The sequence below is a fragment of the Furipterus horrens genome, unplaced genomic scaffold, assembly GCF_987537825.1.
Source record: "Furipterus horrens unplaced genomic scaffold, mFurHor1.1.pri manual_scaffold_2, whole genome shotgun sequence".
Classification (NCBI taxonomy): domain Eukaryota; kingdom Metazoa; phylum Chordata; class Mammalia; order Chiroptera; family Furipteridae; genus Furipterus; species Furipterus horrens.
In genome coordinates, this window is record NW_028327172.1 from 203,484,841 (window position 1) to 203,509,823 (window position 24,983).

The following is a 24,983-nucleotide window of genomic DNA, read 5'->3' on the forward strand; positions in this document are numbered from 1 at the left end:
CTCATCAACTTTCCCTTCAAAGCCCACCAGGACCAGCTGAGGCACCTGGCGTACACGCAGATGTACCTGTAATCCAAGTGCAACAGCTGCCTATTAGAGAAACACCGACGGCACAGCGGTCCTGCAGCTACTATCCCTCACCTGGTTACAGTGCGCCTTCCTGCCCGGATACTCCAGGCTGGATAAGGGAGTCTTTCATTCACCAGTGAACGGATACTAGAATTCATACGTAAAATGGAAACTCGTCAGAAGTCACAGGAGAGCACTGCTCCCTTTCGGAACCAGCACTAGGAAATCAAGAGGAGCTCCTCTGCACTGAATGCTAAACGTGATCCACGTTTCTCACCTTCCCAAGGAGTCAACTGCACAGCCAGCCACCACGTGCCCTTGGCCGATTCTAAACAGAGGGAAACGACTCCCAGAACCCCCACTGACTAAAGAACCCAGAGCTCTAATGCAGCCCCGTAAGGCTCGCCCGCAGCTGTCGGGCAGTGTTGTTGCTATTTCGATCGTTAAGGACAGTAGCCATCTTTCGGTTATTTAACATTACAGTAAATCACTATATTTTGAAAACATAATTTCAAAAGTATTCTGGGAACTGAATATAAACTAAAATAGGAACAAATGCTGTCTATGTTTTAAAGATACTACGTTCATCAAAACTTCCAGTGAATGACTATTTAAGTCTATATTTCTTGATACAGAAACGATTCCTGATGCCTACCTTTTTCTTCAAATTCAGGTTTTCTTTAAGCACTAGTTCTGCACACACTAATATTGTACAAAGGAATTTCAGTGACATCTATCACGGTGACTATATCAGTGAGAGAAGATGAAGCAGAATGAGAATAAAATTTACTGTTTATTTCTTTGTTATACAAAGAGAAAAGACATTTGAGCTCATCTCCTATGTCCTTTCTGACATAGCGGGAGTGTACAAAACAATGACAATGGAGCTCATGAGTCCAGCTCAGGGTCCAGTTTTTCCACTTTAATGACTATCTCTGGAGCTAAAGCAGCAGCACCAGCTTGTTGGGTCTCCGCCTCTGACTCGGACAACACTTCTTCCTTTATTTTTACGGGCTTATTGGGGGTCTCCTCTTCTTCATCTGAAGACTCATCCAGCTCCCATTCATCATCGATGTCCATTTCAAACACTCTCACATGACGGAGATTTGAGCTTAACTAAAGAAAAAGAGGCCAAATACAGAATTTTTTAATGTAATGGCTTGACTAATACATTACATATAAGGAATTAGAAATCAGAAGTTCAAACAAAGGATAGTTTTATAGGAAAATTATTTTCCCATCAATTTACAACAAAATCACTAAACTGAAGCCTTCATTTGGCATAAAGGATGTCCACATACAACAGTAACAATTTCATAATTAAAATCTAAAATTGTTATTAATTAGTAATTAGTAAGCTCTCTCAGAACAAGAGAACTAAATAGCTCAGGCGACTAACAAGCTTGTTATCAATAAAGGCAATTCATCACAAAATGTTTGCAGTGAAAGGACCTTACAGACCCAGAGTCGCTTCCTCCTGTCACTCTTAGCAAACGACCTGGAAATGCTTACCACACAGGACACTTTTCGAAAACCATTCCCAGCAACATACTGTGCTTTCATACTTTCCAGCAGTCTCCAGTGCTTCTCGAAATGCATGGTACATGTAGGAATAGCACCGCACTGTTCATCCAGCCTAGAGAGGAGGAAAAAACAATCCAGATGAAAAGGGAGTTTTCTCCCTGGTTGGCTAGGGGTGGTATCATTCAACCATCAGTTCGATTTCTAGCAATATTTCCATTTCCAATATAATTCACTAGTCACTGTATAAAAAAAACGGTTGTACTACATTCTATGAAAATACTACAAATAAGCAGAATATCATCTTAGTAAGGTTATTTGAATTCCCTTTCAAGGAAAGCAGACACATTTTTAAATTAGAGAAGGGAACTGCTTACTTAAATCTCAGTCAATTAAAGCCATCTCTTGGACTTGGCCATCTACCCTCCATGCAGCTGCTGAGGTCCTAATTCTGGAAGGGAAACTCTAAAGGCAATCTGAAGTAATTAATTCCACTACAAACTGGGCTTAATGCTCGTCTTGAAAAAAGAACTAACAGAAGTCCCATTCTCCACTCCAAATAATTCCCAACCTTGTTCCAGCAAATACTTATTGATTTGCTCGTAAAGCGAAGGACCAGAAGAGCTGTTGAAGCTAGTAATTTTTAAAATAAAAAATAGGAATATTTCTGCTCAAATGACTTTATGATTATCCCCAGTAACTATTAGCTAGCATATCTAAAGAACTAGAAAGTATGACATACATTAAACAACCATTTTAACTAATACATTGGAAAGACGGACTTACTAACGAGGTGGTTACCTTGTAGAGTAAGTCCCAGTGAACTCATATTCTGCAGACTCCTCACAGTTGTATACTGAAGACAACGGCAACTGGACCAAGAGTCTATCTCTTCCTTCACGTCCCACAGTGTCCTTAAGGACCACCGTCACAGTTTCATCGTCATAAAACTGTGCGTCTAAGCAACTGTAGGTGCTGGAATTGAAGTAAGTTTTGTCACATGAAAGATGGTCGTAGCTATGGAGACAATCCTGTACGCATAACATACTTGTACCGAGTGAAAAAAATGAATAATAATCAAGTGACATTCTATCCAATAACATTTAAAATATATCATTAGTTTGCATTAAAATCACAGTTACCTGATATACTGATTATTCCCAAATATAACTAGGCCCTAAAAATAGGTAATCATGAAAAAAGAATAAATCTGTCAGGTTGGCTGACAGTTCCAATGGTCAGGCCTTAAGCCTGTGGAAATCCCATGAATTATACCTCATACATATTTTCAGTTAACTAGACTGAAAGTGAAAATAAGATTTACATATGAAAGCACAACAACTTCAAAGACAGTGCCATAAAATGCTTTAATGTAAGGGAGTGACAAAAAGAGCGGCCTGTGAGTAGTGTCAATTCCGTCCTCCGCAAAGCCTCAGGGGTGACTTAGGTATTGTCACTCTTTTGTATCCCAAGAAAATCCTCCTGCACTAGGAACAATAGCACCTCCCATTTCTGTTGCTCATAACAAGAACCTCAGCCCTCGCCCCTGGAGCTACATTGCTGTCTTATGAACAGACAGGGAACTCAGAGGTGTTAATCATAGGAAGCCTCGCTGCATAAACTCGTGCGGGAGGTAGGTTCTGTTCAACTCCTTCTGTAAGTGCACATCACGTGCCCAATCCTGCCCTTACGGTGCGAGAGAGGACGGCCTTGTAGGCACGTATCCCTTAACTGAGTCCAACCATAGTCCGATAATCTGTGTTGTTATACATGTACAGAAAATCCAAACAAAATTCAAGATTTACCTTCTTCTCACTTTCTCAGTTGTGGCATAGGTGAAGCTCCCAAATTTAACGGCAATTAGTCCATTACTTACAGATCTTGAAGAAAGAAGGGGGAAAAAGACTTTGGGGAACAACCTGGGTAGCCAATAATCTAAATGCTTCAAAGAACGTGATTGTCAGCGTTAGTACATTTACCTAAACACCAAATCCCAGACTAAAATACCATTATGCTCACTCTAGGATACTGATAACTAATTTACACGCCCAGATAGATAAACCTAACATCAAAGTTACATCTTGGTTTTGTCTTATAGTCACCAAAGTGGCTAGAAACCGTATAAATTAAGGACATTCGGAACCCGCAATTATTTCACTTTGGCTCTATCTTGGTCTCAAAACATGTCCTTGAAATTCAGATTTAAAACTGTTTAATATACTCATGGCATTCTGAGTATGATTTACCTTTCAGAACTTTTACTTTGGATTCTCAAAGATTCTATAGGTGAGGCCTCTTGTTTAATGAAAGACATACTTAACCTGAGGCAAAAGGACTTTCTAAAAGGATGTGAACTTCTGCAAGTTCATGAGATATAATCCTGAGTGTTCTGCTCTTGATTTTTCCTAAGCCTAAAAAAAAATCCTACATGCAATTGCTATATACCAATACAAAATTAGATCATCTAGAATCAGAAGGTATCACACAGCTTCCTAATTTGGCACTATCATCTTAATGACGTGAAAACTAAGACTAAGAAACAGCTCAGTGACAAGCCTAAAGACATAAGGCAGCTTAACTCAAACCTGAAATGTAAGGAAGAGAAGCTGTATGCTTTCTTACGAAGAGTAAAATCTTATCCCTTCTGATTCACATTTCAGACGAACACTTACTGGGAAATGTCAGTATGTCTCCTTAAGATGCACATTTTATAAAGTGAATCTTCTAAAATAGTAAAGAGAAGATAATGTAGATTTGACGTCTTATTATTCCACCTAAGGGGGAAAAAAAATTAAAGTCAAACATGATATGTAGCTATTAGTGCACAGAAGAAAACTGTATTGTTACATGATAGGGAAGAAATGCACTTACAGAAAAGGAAATTTATACAATCTACGTGTAGAGTCCTCACTAAAACAGAAGGAAAAAACAATTAAGAAAAATTTAAATTGGCTGCCGAATTATACCACCCAAAAGGCAAACAGCATTACCTTCTAGTATCTTTATATAGTGGAATACAGATTGCTTGATTCATTGATTTTCCAATTACATCCTAAATAAATTAAGATTAAAAATATCATTAGAGCATTTACATATACACAGATAAATACTCTATAAAAAGTAAATAACCATCACTGGTTAAGTCTACTAAAAAAATTATCTAGACCACCAAACTTTTTATGCAAGAAACTTTTTTTATTTTTAATCCTCACCTGAGGACATTTTTTCATTGCTTTTAGAGAGAAAGGAAGGGAGAGAGAGATACATCGATGTGAGAAAGAAGCATCGACCGGCTGCCTCTGGTACGTGCTCGTACTGGGGACTGCACACCTGGACTAGGGATCAAACCCGCAACCTAGTATGTGCCCTGATGAGGAACTGACCCCACAGCCTTTCGGTTATGGGATGATGCTCCAACCAAATGAGCTACACCGGCCAGGAGTCACACAGGAAACTTTAATGACAGTCATAACAGTAAGGAAAAGAGAGCAAAGATTCTAAGCTGGAAAGGACCTTGGAGAGAAGCACACAACACACTAAGAACCACCTCCTCTCGTCTCAAGGGCATCTGTCACCCACCCTTAGTAGTAAACAAGAGACACGTCAGCTCTGTAACTAAGAGCATTTATAGTAAGTTCTTTTTGGAACAAATACTAAAGATGCCAAACTTTCAGTAATCTTTTTATTTTTAATTTAGATAATGAGGGGAAATATTAACGTGAACCACATAACACTGCCAGTTTTGTCAGTCAAAAACGGCCGAATATCAGCATTTTCATATGGTTCATCTTAATAACTATGGTCATTCACAGAAATGAGCCACATACTGTGGAGACTCTTGCTCCTACACAAAGACGTGTATTTCAAACTTACTGCTGGCTTTTGTAAACATTGATCAATGATGCTCTCCATCCGCCTTTTCACAAAATGCAAGGATTTTCGAGGATAATAGGGAAACAGCAAAGGACTTTCTGGTTTCAAACAAAAACAGAAACAAACAAAAGCGAGAGTAAACCAGATGATTAGAAGAAAATATTCTACAAAACTAAGTATCTATGAATTAAGCCCAAGCCCAACGCCCAGGCACACCCTCTTCCATTGTGGCCTGGAGGCTCCCCTCACTTACAGCATCTCATGGGCCAGCTAAGCTGGATAAAACAGAAGTTAATTGTGGCAACATTTTAAGTTCCCAACAAGGGACAGATGCTGTGGCACTTACTGCACAGACATGTGGTCTTTGTCCCAGTCCCTGGCCCAGTTCCTCAGACTTTCCTGAGTGACAGGGTGATGGGAGCACCTGCTGTTTTGATGAGGCCAGCTTGCCAGGCCCCTAAACAGCTGCAGTATGGGCGCTGGGCCCCTAAAGAGCAGGTCCTGATTATAAGCTTGGAGCTTTCTGCCCCATCCCCAACATGCAGGAAGGTGAGAAGCTGGAGTTAAGTTCAATCACCAATGGTCAATGCCTTAATCAATCACGCCTACATAATAAAAACTCTGTAAAATCCCCTAAACAACAGGGTTCCGAGGGCCTGGGCTAGGTGAACACCCTGAGGCTCTGGGAGGGTGGTGCATGCCCCTCCCTCCACATGGGGCCTTATGCATCATCTCCACTTGGCTGTTCCTCAGTTGTAATAAACCAGTAAACACAAATGTTTATCTGAATTTTGTGAGCCATTTTAGTAAATTATGAAACCTGACGGGGGGAGTTGTGGGACAGAAACGTGGGGAACTTGGGGTCCAAACACTTGCAAGTGAAGTCTGAAGTGGGGCAGTCTTGTGGGACTGGGCCTTTAGGCCTGTGGAGGCTGATGCTAATTCAACTAGTTAGTATAAGGGTTAAATTGTAGGACACCCCCTTGTGTCAGAATTGGTGTCACGAGGGAAAAAGCCCACTAATTTTGGTGTCAGATGTGTCCCGAGTAAACACAGCTCAGGTGGTGGCGTAATGACTGCTAGGGGCTCTGTGCGCGGCACTATTCTAAGCACCTCCTCTGGATTAATGTCCTCAGTCTCCACAACAGCTTTTTGAGGGAGGCCCTATTATCATCCCGTTTTCAGATGAGAAAACGGGGGCGCAGAAAGGCCCTCAGCCACACTTCTAGAAGGGAGTGGAGTAAGATTCACCCCGGGCGGTCCAGCTCCCAGAGCGCCGGCCTGGACCCACCTGAGCACCCCGACTCTCCTAGGTACCCTAACAAAGTACGGGCATGATGTATTAGCCCTTGGTGTTTGCCAAGTGTTAGAAGTTTCATTCACGTTTTCTTAATAGTCCCATTATGACAGTTGGTGTTACTTCATCCTAGACTTAAGAAGCTGGGAGATCAGTGAGCTTGTCCAAACTCACACACTAGCAAACCCTCAAGCATTTAAGAGATCTGAAGTGCATCTTCGATGGACATGAGGCCTAGACCTAAGATTAGGGCTTTCTATTGAGCCACAGACACTGTGGGGGAGTAAGGGGATATTAGCCAGCTAAGTGACATGGTCCTGTGCCCCACTCCTGGCCCACGGCCACCAGCCCTTCTCAGCCGTCCTCCGTCCTCCTCAAGCATCCTGACTAAGTACCGTAAGTGAGCTGAGTTAGCTGTACTTTTATTCTCCTCTGTTCAGTAGCGAACTTACATCCACACACCTCTCTGCTGCTCTCGAGGCTCCTAGGCAACACACGATACAGGGCGGGGCAAAAGCAGGGTTACAGTTGTGAGTATGCAAAACACAGAGACCTTATTCTTGTATTGTTTATTAATTATTGCATTATGTTCCCTATGAACAACTGTAAACCTACTTTCACCCCACCCTGTATGTGCGGCCCTAAAAAAGACTTTGGATTTATGGGATTAAAACAAGAGAGGAAAAGAACTCATATGCACGACCCACGGACATGAACTAAGGGAGGTGGGACTGCTGGAGGGAAGGCAGATACTGCGCAGAGCGGGGCAAAGGGGAAGAATCGGGACTACTGTAACAACATAATCAATAAAATATACTTAAAACCAAGAAAAAACAAGAGAGGAATAAGCCAAGTTCTGGGCAGCAGAGAATGCCTTCCCTTCCCTCCTTCCCTCCTTCATTTGGATAAGCAACAACCAGATCGAAGCGGCAGATACTGCTACTGAGTCCAGTTAGAACTCAGGCTCTGCGGTCAGCAGACTCCCAGCCCCGCCGCTTCCTGGCTGTGTGAGCTTGGGTCTTCTCTAACCTTCGGTTTCCTCATTAGTAAAACGAGGGTAACAAGTACCTTCCCCACAGGTTCTTGCGAGGATTGAAGGAGGTAATACATGTATGTGGCCGCTACCCTAAGGATCCTAAGAAATAACTCAACTGTGGTCAGATTACTCTTCAAGAAAGCAAAGAAAGACTTTACAAATACTTCCATCCACAGTGGTGAAGGCCTGACATATTTAATGGCTGCTATTTTGCATTACAGCTTTAATAACGCTCGGTAGTTTCACCACGTTAACATTTTACAAGCCTAGAAAAGCAAAGGCGTGGCAAGTAAACAAAAAAGCTGCCACCTCAGGAGAACACGCTGACGCATCACGATGCTTTTGGGGCTAACAAACTGGAACTGGCAAAACAGACTTTTCTGACTGGTGGGCTCTTCAGTTTTCGTCGCAATATTCTATTTTCTACAAGGTGCAAAACAGGCAGTACAATACTTAAGAATAAGCAGTCTTACTACACTGCAGTTAACATCAGTGTTTTTGATCATGGTGATGTTATATACTGTTTGTTATTTTGCTGTTTCTTTAATCAAATGAAATGGACACAGAAGATATATGTAAAGAACTTGGTAAGTATTCAGCGAGGGTTCACCTAATCTGTTAGCTGACGTACCGGTCTCAAATAAATAAACGCACTGGCCAAAGTCTACTTGGTTTCTGAAATACCTTTAAGGTGGCTGCTGTTCTGAAGGAAGTCATACCACTGGTTTCCTTCTGTGTTAGGGGGCGACACAAGATCGTCATCTTCATCTTTCAAGTACTAGAAATACAGAATTAAAAATGTAAGTGTAGGAAACAAACAAAAAATCGGGCTTCAAAAACTGTTTATACTTATCATTATTCTATTATTCTATTATGCCAAGTCCTCTTGGAAAGTGCACTGCTGTTCTTCTAAGTGAGGTGACCAAAATCTGCTAAATGCCAGGCAACTAAGAAACTGCTAACTATGAAAAGATTGGAATGCTGTAAAAGTAGAGACTGTAAATTGAATTTAAATTTTGAGTTCCCTTTTCATGAAGCATATTCAAAGCTTACACATGGAAGTTTACAAGTTAATCTGAACAGTATCAACTCTCTGGCAGGAGTGCCCAAAGTGTGGCCCCTGAAAGTCCCCAAGAGGCTTCTAGGGACTCCTGAGGTGAGTACTATTTTTACAGTAATACCAAGAGGTCCTCTGCCCTTTTCATTGTAAGGACATTTGTACTGACGGTGAAGGTACAGGTGGGACAGTCCCTGGCACCGTCACCGAGTCTGAGTGGCGGCACCAAACCTTCTGGCAGTCACTGTGTTCCTCTTTGCCACACACTCAGCCCACTCATCCTTGATGGAGCTATTAAAATTATTCATTTTATTAAAGCCCAGCCACTGAGCCCAACCCTTACCACGTCCTGTGTGGGGAAATGGGGTAGCCTTCATAAAGCCCTTTTGGCTGCGTACCAAAGCGTAAGGTTATCATGAGGGAAAGCATTTATGAAAATGTAGTTGTGACTTCAGTCAGGCAGTTTTGGTTGTTAATGGAATTCCCGTTTTACATGAAAGAGTGACTGGCAGAAAACTATGATTATCCATTCTTGGGTACTTGGCAGATCTTTTCTTGAAAATAAATAAAGTAAGCCTGTCACTTTAGGCAAAACAACTGCCAGTATTGGTTGCCAAGGATACAATTTAAACATTTATATAAAAATTAAAATTCTGAAAAACCTGTCTCTGCCACTGGGTGCCTGACAGCTTGAGAGTCCTTACAGGCTGACAAGACTCATGAAGACAGTCATGAAATCTGACTTTTGGAGACTTGAGAAAGAAAGTGTCAGCATATGGAGGACCTGCAGCACTCAGTGAGCCCATGTTTCCCAAATGGCCAACACATGATACTACAGCATCACGCAAGAGCAACAGGCCCGTGCTACGTGCGAGGCAGAAGAATGGATTTTTCTGTATCTGAGTAAGAGAAGTCCACGGATGCACTTTAGAGAGCACATTGCGACTGGCCTCTAAGGCACTAGCACTTCTCAGGATCTGGGGCAGCATCAAAGATGCCCGCCGTGATCTAAAACGCTGTTCAAATACTGCTCCCTTTCCAGCCACACACCTGTATGAGGCCAGACTTTCTTTACACACATGAACCACCACAACACGTCACAACAGATTAAATGCAGGAGATAATATGAGAATCTAGCGGTCTTCTGTTAAGTCAGATATCAGAGACTTGCAAAATTATAAAACAATGCCACTCTCCACTAAGTTTTATTTTCTGAAATGTAGTTATTTTTCATTGAAATTTTTATATGGTATGTAATAGAACTGTTATTTTTAATAACAATATTTACTGCTGTTTTTAAGTGACTTAGGAAATATTTTATTCTGTTTAGTTTCTAATACCTAATAATATCTACCATTGATAGATACAACCCACATTAAAGTTGTTTCAGGTCCTCAATAATTTTAAGAATGTAAAAGGGTTCTGAGACCAAAAAAGCTTAAAAAGTGCTACATTTAGTTATCTCACTAAAAGGGCAGGGCTACTATACAAGTATAACTGGCTTTATATGACTTCTCATAAACCCTGGGTAATAAAGACTGTCCATGTTTTAAAATTAGTTTTTAAAAATTAAAAAAATAAGTTAAATCCAAAGCCCATACCTGACCAACTTTTTCAACATTAAAATATTTTCCTTTTCGATTATACAGGTCTGGAGCCTAGAAAAAATAAATGCAGTTTAATTCATAAGACAACTCTTACACACACACACACACACACACACACACACACATCGTATATTTAAACCAAAAACTATTTTTTAAGGGAGTTGTTAGTGGCAATTACTCTTTTCTTTTATGGACTGTAAGATACACATACAAACAAAAGTTCAACTTATAGGCTTTATGTTTAATAGATAAATACTACCATTAATTAGTTCAATATTTTTTTAAAAAACTGCTAAGGATTTCAATTAAATAGGATTAAGTTTGACTACTTCTTACCATTACCCAGATTTATTGCAATTATTAGGAAGAAAAAAACAGCATTATAGAAATACCAATTTCCTACCTCATTGAAATGCTCAGTAAGAAATTCAGCAACAAATGTAATATCTTTTTGAGTCATCTATCAAAAACAAAAAGGAAACAAACAAATCAAGATAAAAGAAAGCTTCCCAATAAAAGAAATGTCATGTAATGATAAATGCGACTTTTTTACTACCTGCCAAAAACCATAGAACAAATGAGGAAAGTTCCTTCGAATAAATATCAATAGAAATCCAGATTATATAACTCTGAACACATGAAATCCTGGGGTTCTGAGAAGCACGTGATTCAGCATGTGAACCCCTTTTCCAAGCAGAGACCCCACAGCTGCAGCCCTGCCCGTGGCCTCAGGCCGTTTCCTATGCCAGGCCAGGCTAAGACGGGTGCAGAGGCCCTCCTGGGGGAGTGGGGACTGGATGCCCAGAGGCGCAGCCTCAGCCGGAGCTGTCCAGGGCTGCTCTCCCCAGCTGTGCCTGCTGCTGCACTGGCCCCTGCTTCTCACAATGACCCTTCCTTCACCTCACCATAGTTCTTCAGCCCTCAAAAAAGTACACATTTAGGGCTCTCCCAACAATTCACATTTTATCTCCCCAAATAAAGGTAAGAGCAATGTCACAAAACTGCTAATGTGAACTTCCCTGGCTTGCAAGTCCAGTCACCACAGCACAAAAGATCTACTTTGCATTAGGTTGCAACCCCTTACTCAGTTATTCCACCAATGCTAATTTTACTGCTCTCCATTTTTTTCAGGCTCAAGACTGCCTAAACTACCTGAATCAGACAGTTTGGGTGGGTGTGGATGAGTGAGCACAGGAATCCCGCAGGAGCTTTTGCCCTGTTCCGGAAGTTCTGCCTGGAAAGAGACTGCCTGGCCACTTGTCACAGTCCTTACAGTCCGAAAGAAACTGGGCTCACCAGACATCAACATAGGTATGAATAGCTAAGTACTAGATTTCCAAGGAAAATAAAAAAAAAAAAAAGAAAAAGAAAGATAAATCTTATAAAATTAGAGAGCCATAATAAAGGCTTTCTGGGAGATTTAAAAAACGAAAGACTTGCTAAGATATGTCTTGCGCCTACAGCCTGACACCCTATTAACTAATAATTGTATAATAAGAATACCAAGATGGCCAGCCAAACTGAGCTCAACCAGGGCATACTTAACACATTAGAAAAATATACTATTATGTACTACCTTATTCAGCTCCGGAAGCACGTGGTCTTCTGTCATTCTCAACATTGCTGAAAATATAAATTTAAAAACTATCTTTCAAGGGAAACTACAAACATAATTTTGATTACAGATGCTTTTCCAAGACTAAATGTGTTTCACTGGACCAAATTCCCCACTTTCAACAGCTTCTTTTCACCAAGGAAACTTATTTTCTTCTAAAAACTAAAGAGAAGGGGAAGGGGGTCAACTATGGTAACAGAAGACCTGGCTTTGGGTGGTGAATGCACAATGCGATATACAGATCATGTATTATAGACATGTACGCTTGAGACTTACATAATCTTATTAACCAATGTCACTGCAGTAGGTTTAATAAAAGTTTTTTAAATACCGAAAGGGTCACAAATTTAAATTATTTTTCGCTTTCTTCTTCAACCCAACCCAATGCCACTCCAGATAAGACTACTTTTGCTAAGATTCTACCTTCTTCTTCTTTTTTTTAAAAAAGTGTATTTCATCGATTATATTGTTACAATAGTTCCAATTTTTTTCCCCTTGCTCCCCTCTGCCCAGCAACCCTCCTCAGATTCTACTTTCTAAGCTGGTGATGTTTCTTCTCTTAAAATCTGCAAGTAGTTGTTTCCTTCAAAAGCCTTAGAATACCAAGCAGATGTGCTTCCTTCCCTTGGGCTTTTTCGCTACATAGAGACATTCACACTAAAATGTATGTGTGTACACACACACTTACACAGCTACATATATTTATATAGTCTTTAGCATCTGTGGTGGACTCTTTCTGTCTTCCCCCAGGGCTGTGTTCACCAACACTATGTTTTGGTGTTACATCCACATAAGTTATGAAGTATGCTATGTGTGCTCTTGAGCAGTGTTTGAATACGCTCCTTGTGTGTGGTCAGGAAAAAGCATGTTGGACATGCTTCTGCAAATACAGATTATTTAAAAAACATTTAAAATTCAAACCTCTAAATAATCGGTAAAACCAGCCATAATTTAGTTCCACTCATCCCTTCATTTATCATCCAAAAACGACTTACTGAGAGTAGCCCAGGTGTAAAGGAAGTCCCTGCCTTCACGAAGATGACATTTCACAAAAGAGCAAACCACAGTTACAGAGCTAACGAGCAGAAGAGCCAGAGTACAATTAGTGCCCGGTCCGGCCTGCTTTCTGCAATGTCCTGCCCTAATGATGAGGACTGGGCAGGAATTCATTTCTCTGCTAACCAGGCTTCTTATTCGTTGAGACATGCAATAAGAATGTGAACTGCCTAATTACTTCAATAATTATAAGTAAAACCAAACTACTACTTCTGTAAAAGAAAATTATTTCTAACGTTTCTGTAATTTATTCTAATTAACATCTCTGATTATTTGAACAGGCTGGCCTGAGAAACACTCTGGCTCCCCATTCTGGCTAGTGTTGGTACGGTTTTGAGAAAAATCTAAGAATTATAAAGGTCAACATCTGCAGACCACATTCATTATTTTACCAAAAGTGACTGCAATATGAATGAAGCTTGTTTTTAAAAGATCAGAATAGAAAATTTGGGCATTTAAGGGATGCTAGCACATTACAGGTAATTTAGTTCCTATTTTACTCTTTAGAATTTTAACAAATATGGGATAAATTCCATTTACAACTAAATTATGCATATGTTGGAGGGAAATATATCCTGGATTATTTCAAAGATTTTAAGAAAGGTCACAAAAATACCAGTACAAATGGGCCTAAACAAAATATGCATATACTGTAAAGTAAGTATTAAAATATTTAATCTCGAGCCCTGACTGGTGTGGCTCAGTGGGTTGGGTATCAGCCTGCAAAGTAAAAAGTCAGCAGTTTGATTCTTGGTCAGGGCACATGCCTGGATTGCGGGTTCGGTCCCCAGTTGGGGCGCATGTAAGAGGCAACCGATCAGTTTCCCTCTCACATCGATGTTTCTCTCCCTCTCTTTCTCCCTCCCTTCCCCTCTAAATATAAATTTTAAAAAATCTTTTAAAAATACTTAATATCAAGTTAATAAATATTAACCTACAATTTTTTTAACGTGTTAAAATTACAAGAATGCTTTACTTAACTAATTACCTACAAATGCAAAGCTCCTGTGGCAATACAAAAAAAGGCCACAAGTGGCCTGCATTCTACTTAGCTACAGCCTCACTGTGCAAGAGAAGCGATGACAGGTCTGGTTCTGTGCTGCCCAGCATGGTGGCCCCTGACCACACGTGGCCGAGCACTTCCAACGTGGCTGGCATGGCTAAGGAACTGAATATCCGATTTAATATAAGTCCAACTAACGTAACTAGGCACATGGGGCCAGTGGCTGCCATAATACGCCACACGGGCCCAGGGGCAGGAGACTCATGGATAAACACGGGAGATAAGCTGCTCAGGGGCAGGGGGGGGGGGGGGGGGGTGTGTGTGTGTGTGTGTGTGTGTGTGTGTGTGTGTGTGTGTGTGTGTGTGTGTGTGTGTGTGTGTGTGTGTGTGTGTGTGTGTGTGTGTGTGTGTGTGTGTGTGTGTGTGTGTGTGTGTGTGTGTGTGTGTGTGTTTCTCTCTATTAATTCTAACACCTAACAATGCCGCTGCTCAGGGGCAGAGGCTGTGTGTGTGTGTGTGTGTGTGTGTGTGTGTGTGTGTTTCTCTCTATTAATTCTAACACCTAACAATGCCGCTGCTCAGGGGCAGAGGCTGTGTGTGTGTGTGTGTGTGTTTTTCTCTCTATTAATTCTAACACCTAACAATGCCGCTGCTCAGGGGCAGAGGCTGTGTGTGTGTGTGTGTGTGTGTGTGTGTGTGTGTGTGTGTGTGTGTGTGTTTCTCTCTATTAATTCTAACACCTAACAATGCCGCTGCTCAGGGGCAGAGGCTGTGTGTGTGTGTGTGTGTGTGTGTGTGTGTGTGTGTTTTTCTCTCTATTAATTCTAACACCTAACAATGCCGCTGCTCAAGGGCAGAGGCTGTGTGTGTGTGTGTGTGTGTGTGTGTGTGTGTGTGTGTGTGTGTGTGTGTGTGTGTGTGTGTGTTTCTCTCTATTAATTCTAACACCTAACAATGCCTATTAAAGAGCGGGGATTCAAAACTGTTATTTACACCTAAGGAGACAGGAAAAGGTAAAAAGGGGGTCTTATCAGTGAGCGACAGAGACAACCATGCTGTCTGAGGGCAGGTAGGGCTGGCTGAGTGTATAGAAGTAAGGCTGGCCATGGTTTGAAAAGTTGAAAGTGGGTGAAGCATAGCAAGGAGGTTTATTTATACTATTCTACTTCGATAGATATTTGAAATTATTTAGTAGAGTATGTGAAATATTCTAAATTGATAGTTACAAATTTTTAAAAGTGTTAAAATAACAAGAATGCTTTACTTAATTAACTTACCCACATACAGCCACCGAAAAAATGCTTTGAAGTTTTTCATACTACTATCTATAACTCTAAAAAGATAAAAATAAATAAAAAATGAAATTATTACATAGGGTTCATGCAACACTTTTCAATTGTGGAATATAATAGTCCTGACTGTTCTGTTATATCCCATCTGGCTGACACCGAAGTCTTTACAACAGATTTTACAAATCAAACACACAACTAAAAATAAAGTTTCAAAAGAGCAAATCCTAATTCTTTTAAAAAGCAAAGCAAATAACTCAGATGTTAACTGATTATAACAGCCTTGCCACAAACTGTAATAGTCTCTTCTAGCATTCAGTAGAAGTATGAAACCCTTTTCTAACTTTGCAAATAAAAGAAACCAGAAAAAAAAAAAACCAAACAGTTTTCAGCATTATTCCTTGTTTTACAAAATACTCACTGGTCAGTAAGAAAAAACATCAGCCCCAACAGAAGATCATTATTATAAATTTGTACTATGTCAATACCTCTGATATCACTGGACATTATTTTTGGAAGTTAATTTTTTGTCCTTACAATAACAGATTACAAGAACTAAATTTCCTCTGCTTACCACAAATACACGTCAAAATTACTGTTATAACTGGAAATCATCATGTGAATGAAACTGTTTCTGAACATAGAGATGGGGATCATTTAAAAAAAAAAATCTCTTTCAGCTCAAATAATATCTGCACTTTTCATTCTAAATCTCAAAGCCCTTCCAATATTGAGTTTCATCAAACTATTTGAGAAGTGGGTCATTATCATTAACCCTTCTGTTGCCAGTAAAACCCTTGACTTAAGACTGACACAGCTCTTATGTCACTAAGCAGTATGATCAAAACTCCCTTGCAGCAGAAAGAAAAAGGAAAAAAAAGTTTCCTTGTATCTTTCCCAATCAATACTTTCACCCTAATCCCAGGCAACTTCTGGAGAACATCAAAATCCCCACTGCCTCAGCTTCTCCATCTATAATGTAAAATAATGCTCTACCTAATTATCTCAGAGAAGAAAGAAGTTAAACTGCCTTTCATTTATACTGAAAGGTGGTCACAGAAAGCTTACTATTGTCACTTCTCCTCCCATGTGTCTGAGCATTCACTTCTGTAACCTCTGCCTTCTACAACCGCATTAAAATGATAGTGAATTGGTGGGGGAAAAATGTATGTGTTATGAACTCACAGAAAAAGAGGGTAGTAGGAAAGAAATTAAATTTCAGAAATGTCAAAAGCTGACGGAGGACTGGTAACAGCTGAAGCTCAACAGAGCAGCCCCGTGCCAGGCGATGCCCAGGGGGCAGCAAGGAGCCACGTGCCCTGCAGAATTCCAAAGACGCTCACGTCCTCAGAAGTGTCAGGTTCAACAGAAGACATGAAGATGACCCGTGGCGCTGGACAGAGAAGGACAAACTGAAACAGAGTGGTCGGTATGTTCTTTCCCAAAAAGCCTAGGGGTTTACCTTTCAGACAAAGAACAGATACAGGGTCCTTTGAAGAAACAGGATGGACTAGGAGGAGCCGCGGCAGGCCCGCCTGGGCTCTGGCTGCGCTCAGCACAGCTCTGCACACTCGGCCACTCATGCTGGCATCGGGCCGCCCAGAACCCAGAGATTCCAAGTGACTGCAAACTGCCTCATGAATAACGATGAGTAAACCATCGGGCATCAGGTATTGGAAGGAAGCTTGCAACAAGAGACCAAGACAAACCAAGTGACCCAGGAAGTGAAGCTAATTCAGGGAGCAGCAAAACTTTCCATCAATGTCCTTGAAGGGATTTGAGAAGGACACTGCCTCCCCAGTTTCCTTTGCCAGCTTCCCAACAAACCCATTTCTAAATGTTGGGGTGCCCACCGCTCAGCTTCAGATCTTTACTCTTTTCTAAGCACACTTACTACTTCATCCGGGCTCAATAATATCAATGTGCTGCTGGCTCCCCAATTTACATTTCCAGCCCTGACCCCCTCCCTTGAGTGTTAGTCCCATGTCATCAACATGCACGGGACAGCTCTACCAGAGCAGCTAACGGACACTTCAAGTTTAATATGCTTAACACATTGACCGGGTGATCAACAGTGACTTCACTAAGGAGCGGCAGACAGACATTGTTTGCTTCTGGATGTGACACCTTGAGGGGGACACTCCACCAATCATGGAGCACTTCGGCCTGGGATGCATAACCTGAATCTAATCACGAAAAACAAAAAAATCAGATAAACCCAAACTGAGGAACATAAAATACATACACATTTATATACACTCCCTTGACCTGAACTCATAATTACCCATGACTCCTTTATCACCCATAAAACATCATTCATCAAATCTTGTTATTTCTACTTTAAAATACATCCAGTTCTGACCATTTCTCTCTTGGCTTCTGTCCTTACCCTCTTGTAATCTATTCACAATACTAAGTAAACAACAAGAGGAATCTCTTCAGAATGTAACTCTTATCCTGCCACTCCACTGCTCATAACTCCCTAAGAGCTTCTCATTCTGCCCAGAGTAAAAGCCAGGTCCTTACAACAGCCTACAAGCTCTGCACAGCCTGGCCCATCCTCCACGATCTCTCTCTACTCCTAGTCTGCCGTTCAATTCACTTCTGCTATGGCGCCTCCTTGAGGTCCCTCAAACAGGCGAGGTGTGCTCCAAACTCAGGGCCTTTACACCTGCTGTCTCTTTAGCCCCCAGTATCAACAAGGCTCCCCGCCTCCTATCTCTCTCAAGCATCACGTTTTCAGCGAGGCCTCCCTGACCACCTGTGTAAAATGGCACCCCCAATCCCCAGCATGCCCTCGGTCCTCTTTCCTGCTTGGTTTTTCCCACCACTACCTATCCCTATCCCCCACACTAGAGAGTCTAATTATTAATTTCTTTACTGTCTATCTCATCACATTAGTCTAATTATTAATTTCTTTACTGTCTATCTCATCACATTAGAATTTAAGATCCACAGAGGCAAGAATTTTTATCAGTTTGTTCACTGCTATATCCTCAGTAACTACTACAGTGTTGATAACATAGTTTTAATGTTATAAAAATAGCAAGCGTTTATCAATGAATGATAGTGTTGAATAATTAAGTCAAAAATTTATTTTCAAAATACAGAAGACAGAAATATGAAAAATATGAGAAAAAGTTTTCACTCCTTTGTCTTTCCATAGAAGATGAATCCATTAAGTCTATTATCTGAGCAATTAGGTTTCTAGAACAAAAATCTGGTTAAGAGAGAGAGAGAGAGAGAGAGAGAGAGGAGGAAAGTTACCAAAATAATAATAAAATAGAATTCGGGTTAAAATGGCTGTTTTCTTATTATCAGCACAATGAATGAAAAAATGCACATCTAAAAGTACTATGGTGAAATTTCAAGAATTTAGAGATGAGAAAAAAAATACCCTACAAAGCAACGAGAATCAGAAGGACCAGACCTTCATTGGCAACAAAAAGTCCAGAATACAATGGAGCAACGCTTTCATGGTTTTATGAGAAAATGGTTTCCCTTTCAAAATCCTATACCCAACGGAAGCCATCACTCAAGGGTAAAGGTAGGAGAAAAGACACAAAAGGACCCAGAGAGTTTACTCTTATGTATCTACTTCCTGAGTAAGTAATGGAGGATGCTGTCCAGTAAAAATGATTAAATGAACCAAGAAACTTAGGAAACCCGGGAAGTCTGGATCTAACCCACAAAAGCAATGAAGAAAGTGCCTGTGGGGTGGCTGGCAGGAGAGCGGAACACAACGTCCAGGCTGCGGCTGGGCTGGAAGGCTACGGCAGAGGCATCAGGGACAGAGGAGGTCCCAGGAGGATGATGCTGGCTTTGAAAGATCCTAAGAATGTGGTAAAGACAGACAGTGCAAGAGAAAAGGAAAGCAAATCGAGTGTAGGAAAAACAAACAGAAAGATAGAGAAGACTAATTTCTAAGAATTGATGAATAAAAGAAATGTAGTCATCATACAATTTAGAAATATCACAGAAGAGCTAAAAACAGAAACAGTTACAGGAGTTAAAAGATCCTAGAGACAGTACTTGGGGTAAGAACAAGGGGACAGGAAAACACTGTGTTATTGGCTAGTTTTAATCATGTAAAGGTATAATGTTGACAAAAACTTCAGAATTCATTTTAAGAAAATCATGACAATTTGCCAGGTTCTTACTTGTAAGTAAAAGGGAAATATTCTCAGGTCAGTGATTCCAAGTATCCCCAATACTTACTGCAGAAGTTCATTTGCCTTGAGTATGAAAGAACCCACAGCAGTAATAGCATCTAAAAGGAAATAAATAAATATCATTTGTCAAGTAAGTAAAGTGTGTTTAATGTCCTCTACTAAAAAACCAAATTACTACCTTCAATTCCTGCAGCATCTAATCCAAGGGGCTCATATTTTTGCTTCCATGAAGCCATTCCTTTCAGCTCACTCAAGTGGTACAATAAAGACTCGGAGCCACTACCGAAACAGAGCAGGAATAAATTAGTACCATTACCACCAGCAAGGGGGCAGGCAGCTACTACTTGCAGAAATAAGAAACTGAAAGTACCTTTATTTTTTTTCTGTGAGAAATAACTGTTTCTCAAAATTATCTCTAAAAACTGCAGCAGAATCATTTGCTCATCAACTACTGAGATGAGTACGTGACCACATGATTAAATTTCATAAGAATCAAATTATGTTCCAGAGTTAGTCCTGGCACTACTGAGGCCGTCATACGGTCATCTTGTTCTCCCAACAGCTATGTATTTAGCATTCAACAAACACTTACTAGCTCCAACGTTAGGCCAGGCACTGTGCTAGACACTGGGGATACAATGGTGAACAGAATGGAAGGGTCCTTGTGGCACTGACATTCTAACGGGGAGACTGTCATAACCACACCATCAGATGTCACATCATTCCAACGACCACAAACGCCTTGAAGGAAACGCACAGGGGGCAGGTATAACAGAAGAACCAACCTAATCTTGGGGGTCAGGGGAGGTCTCTCTGAACAAGGGGTATTTGAGCTGAGAGCTAAAGAGTGCAAGTGAGGAGCAGGGCGGGAGTGTTCCAGAAGGTGCGTGGGATGCACAGAGGCATTAGGCGGGAGAAAAAACCGTCAAATTTGGGACGGCCACCAGCGTGGGAGAAGCAGAGAGGCAGGTGTGCTGACGGCCATGAGAAGGTCTTGGAAACGGGAAGGCACTGGAAGTTTTTAGCAAGAGTAACATGATCAGATCCACCGTGGAGAGTACGTTTGAGGGCAGAGTGTGGACTGGAGAAGAGCAGCCCAAAGGGAACTGCACTAATGCAAGGGAAAGGTGATGAAGGGCAGGGGGACTCAGCATAAAGGGATTTATCAAAATTTAAGTCAAACTCTGAGCACATCCACCTGCCAAGTGCTTCACTGAGGTGGCTGTGGAGAAAGAGCATGAGACTTGAGGATGTGGGAGAAAGTCTTGGCTCTGACATTGAGTAACTCTGGGCCGGCCATATGACCGTTCTGAACTTCAGGTTCTTCTTACGTAAAATGATGATCATAACCGACACCTTTCCAAGGCATTAAATGCAAAAGTACATAACGTGCTGTGTAAACTTAAAAACCATATATAAACATATGTAAATTCACTACTCAAAAAAAGAGTATATGCCCTATTCAAAATGTACTTCCATAGGGGACCATTCTGTGTGGCTTTGAGAATTATAGCCCAAACCAAGAGCCAGGCTCCTGAGAGCCTTGTCACACTCGACTGGAACACTGGGAAGGTTAGCGGCAGACATGACTCGAAGGCCACTTAGGAGGTTTCCATGGGAATTGGATTTAAAGAATGCATGATATGCTTTGAAGCTTGCTCTGCCTTTCTTATCTCTTAGTTAACTATAAGCAGTGTGTAGTGAAAAATGAATGAAGCCTTGCACCTGATGTCAGCATGGCATCAGAATGTTTAGCAGACCCTGACACAGACTGGTCACTGTGTTCTTTATATTGATATCTATAACCAGTAACTGTCAACTGTAACCCAAGTGCCTAAAAGCTTATTGATGATTCATAAGTCTTGACATTGTATCTCCTAAATCCCCTCCACAATAAAAGGGACAAGGAGAAAGCGTTCAACGCTCTTCTCCACCAGAGAGATTTGCCACCTCTCCTCCCTCCAGACAAAAGACAGGTCCTGGGTAGTTTTGTTCTCTTTCATGTGTGATCCTGAAACATCTGCGGGACACGGAGCTCCCACCGAGCCAGTGCGTTGGAGGCGGACAGCCTTATACTTCATGGCTGGGTGAGAAAACAAGCTCATCGAGTGGAATTATAAGATCAACTCCTTTTATCTGGGGTACTCCAAGATTCCCCTCCAGTGCCACTGCAATAATTTTATCTAGAAAAGGCTCAAAAAAAGAGAATGGCAGATGATGAAGAGAAGGTCGCAGAAAGACCAACAACCAGTACATGTAAATGCAATACCAAAAATTCTACATCCCCTTCGTACCTCTGTAAGTGACTTATAACCAATTTTTGTATACTGGAATATGATGATTCTATAGACTGGCCAAGCTTTTTTAAGCCCTAAAATTAAGAGAAGAAAATATATTTAATGTGCAAGTAAGATACTATATGCCATTAAAAAAAATTAAGACTGTGTTCACAGCTATTGAAGCACAAAGACTTGAAGCCCACACACCTTTACTGTTAACTGGTTCATTAAGAGGGTCTGAAGTTCAGCACTGCAATGACAAAGAAACTAGCGTTAGTCTTCTCTGTGCAAATCGGAATGAATCACTTACAACTTTTACATTTCAAATTATAAACAAGATTTTTAAACAAAATAAACAAAAAGAAATAGCCCAACAAAGATTCAGCCTGTTGTGCTCACAAAGGGAACAGAGGCCAGAAACAGACTGAAGAACGCACGAGGTGGCACTGTGTGCTAACATGGTAGGTCAAATCACTGAGAGGGATAAGACTCAATGATTAAGTATCCTGGGCAATTATCTGAACATTTAGAAAAAAAAGTTAGTCTTCCACAGCATATAACCACATAAATCACATCTGGGGCATTTAAATGGAATAAAAAATAAACCATAAAACACACACACACACACACACACACACACACACAGAAAATAGAGATCAATCTTTGAATACTCTTAAGAGGGGAAAGATCTTTTTAAGAATAACACTAAGGACAGTGCTAAGGCACATACTATAAAAAAAATTGGCTATATGAACCTTTTTAAATTTTTATACATTTAAAAATACATGTATAATATCACATTTACATAAAAAATATGTGCATAGAAAAGCCTAGGAAGATACATACTATTTTTTGTCCTTGTGTACCAGAATTAAAAGTTTCTTTCCAATGAATAACTTTTGAAACAAGACTCTAAAAGAAGAAGGAAACGCGAAGGCACCTAACGTGAGTTCATTACCTTGCCTTCCCCCACAGCAGCAAGTGCATGAATTCGTCTTGCACCGATGTGGTTGTGTTCTTTTCCTAAACAACATGGATAAAATTGTATATATGTTTTAAATTATAAGCATATTTATTCAAAATTGCAGGAGCACGACTGCCTTTCTTTTCACCCATCTTCCCACAAACCCACATTTTAGCTGATTATGTGCGTATCAGTTACCAGGAAACCACCAGTCAGCTCTTCCCACACCTGTCCTTATCCCCCAGACCCACTGCCGCACTTCACAATCCTGTCCCCACCAAAGCTGGACCAATGGGAACAGTCTTTTCTCTTTAAGAAAACAGCCTGAGGTTAAATCAAGGCATTTAAAAGAAACCCTGCCCTTAGCTTTTTACAAATCAGACTGATCTTTCTCATGTACCTCATAAAGTAAGTAAAGTTCTTCAAGGTGCAGGGAACTTCAGGTATGTTACCTGCACAAACTTGGTGAGACGGGAATCCATCTGCATCAGTATTTCTTCCCATGCTTCACACATACATGTCAGTGACAAATTTATATACTAGTAACAACAAGAAGAAAGTATTAATATGGGAAAAGTATTTAAATCAATATGCTAACTGAAATATGTGCTTCTTCCCGTCAATTATCTCATGGAGATCCAGAACTTACTTTCAACCACTTTTAACTCAGTTAAGTCTGAGGAATAAAAGACCATAGCTAACAGTTGATAATCACTTAACTATCACACATTCCTAAATTAAGTTTTTATCTGGTAAAAAAGATATTCTCCATATTTTTACAGATATGTTTTATGTACACAAGCTGTCAAAATGCTGGTTCGGTCAGTTATTCAATTTTCGAACAGGATCTTTAAAAAGATTTTGATCTCCAGAAATCTTTGACATCAAGCAAATTAATGACTGTGATAAACTGTAAAAAAAAAAAAAAAAAGGCCACAATTCCATGTAGCTCCTCTACCCAGACACAGAGGATTTCCCCAGTCCTTATATCTGGGCTTGTGCCTTGCTGTGACCAACCCAAAGCAGAAGTGCCACCGCGGGTCCAAGGCCTTAAAAGGCACTGTGTGCTTCCATGTGCACTCTGGCCACCCCCGCCTCTGCCACCCCTTCATGAACAAGCCGGGCCAGCCCGCTGGGAGACGAGAATGTGGGGCCTAGACAAAGCATCACAGCTCAGGGACATTCCATCAGCCAGCCGACTCCCCATGCATGACCAAGCCCCGCGGGATGAGCTGAACCTGGCCCTGACCAACAGAAGAACCCTCCCGCGGAGCCCAGCCCAGACGGCTGGCTAAGACGCCAACCCACAGAATTGTGAGCTACCTTAGATGGCTTTATTAAGCACAAAAGCTAACTGATGACTGTTTCCCATAATACTTTCTTTACCATAAAGCTTTTAAAATTCCAAGGTATTATTTTATTTGTGGGAATATTCAAAACTATTTGAAAGATCCTCCCTCCCTTCCTCCCTTCCTAGAAATAGAGATGAGTGGGAGCAGATTTTCAATTAAATTTCTTTTTCTTGTTTTAATGGACATTATAAGATTACCTACCAGACTAGATACCTTTACCACAGAGTCAGCTTTACAAAATAAAAATTTCAAGTTTTTTATTTATAGAACATTGGAAATTTATAGTAAATATTCACACATAAAACAAGCTATAAATAAATACCTGTAAAAGAGCTGAAATGTGAGTAAACTTTCTGGCCATCCGAGTTACTTCAGGTAAGAAAGAGTACAATAGATTGGTTTCAAGCTGTAGAATCAAAGTAATAAAGTGAGGCACAATCAGAGGCACTTTTAACTTTTGAACAATTTTTCAATTACAGCTGAGATTCAATATTACATTAATTTCAGGTGTACAGCATAGTGGTTAGACATCACTTATAACTTAGAGGAAATCACCCTAATAAGTCGAGTACCCACCTGAAATAGTTATTATAATATTATTGACTATACTATTCACTACATTGTAGTTTACATTTTCATAACTATTTTTTGATGGCCAATTTGTACTTCTTAATCTCTTTACCTTTTCCACACTTAATTCTTTTAAAAGATAAATCAGTCCCTCCCTGGTACAAACTTTCAGTTATAAAATAAATAAATCACAGGGACTTAATGTATAGCATGGTGACTACAG

General features: G+C 40.6%; 1 protein-coding gene across 1 annotated transcript in view; it reads right to left on the reverse strand.

Moving 5' to 3' along the window:
* Positions 1-843: 843 nt before the first annotated feature.
* Positions 844-24,983, reverse strand: part of ANAPC4 (anaphase promoting complex subunit 4) — a 34,193-nt gene continuing 10,053 nt past the window's right edge. The window contains exons 9-28 of the mRNA XM_090267009.1: positions 24,513-24,596; positions 23,291-23,377; positions 22,833-22,897; positions 22,082-22,124; positions 21,890-21,966; positions 19,774-19,874; positions 19,642-19,693; positions 15,412-15,467; positions 12,037-12,083; positions 10,864-10,920; positions 10,455-10,511; positions 8,481-8,574; positions 5,464-5,561; positions 4,581-4,642; positions 4,462-4,500; positions 4,263-4,364; positions 3,396-3,470; positions 2,392-2,565; positions 1,582-1,705; positions 844-1,185 (exon numbers count right to left, since the gene is read on the reverse strand). Coding sequence (XP_090123135.1) covers positions 958-1,185; positions 1,582-1,705; positions 2,392-2,565; positions 3,396-3,470; positions 4,263-4,364; positions 4,462-4,500; positions 4,581-4,642; positions 5,464-5,561; positions 8,481-8,574; positions 10,455-10,511; positions 10,864-10,920; positions 12,037-12,083; positions 15,412-15,467; positions 19,642-19,693; positions 19,774-19,874; positions 21,890-21,966; positions 22,082-22,124; positions 22,833-22,897; positions 23,291-23,377; positions 24,513-24,596 — 1,722 coding nt within the window. The 3' untranslated portion in view covers positions 844-957. The remainder of the gene's footprint in view (positions 1,186-1,581; positions 1,706-2,391; positions 2,566-3,395; positions 3,471-4,262; positions 4,365-4,461; positions 4,501-4,580; positions 4,643-5,463; positions 5,562-8,480; positions 8,575-10,454; positions 10,512-10,863; positions 10,921-12,036; positions 12,084-15,411; positions 15,468-19,641; positions 19,694-19,773; positions 19,875-21,889; positions 21,967-22,081; positions 22,125-22,832; positions 22,898-23,290; positions 23,378-24,512; positions 24,597-24,983) is intronic.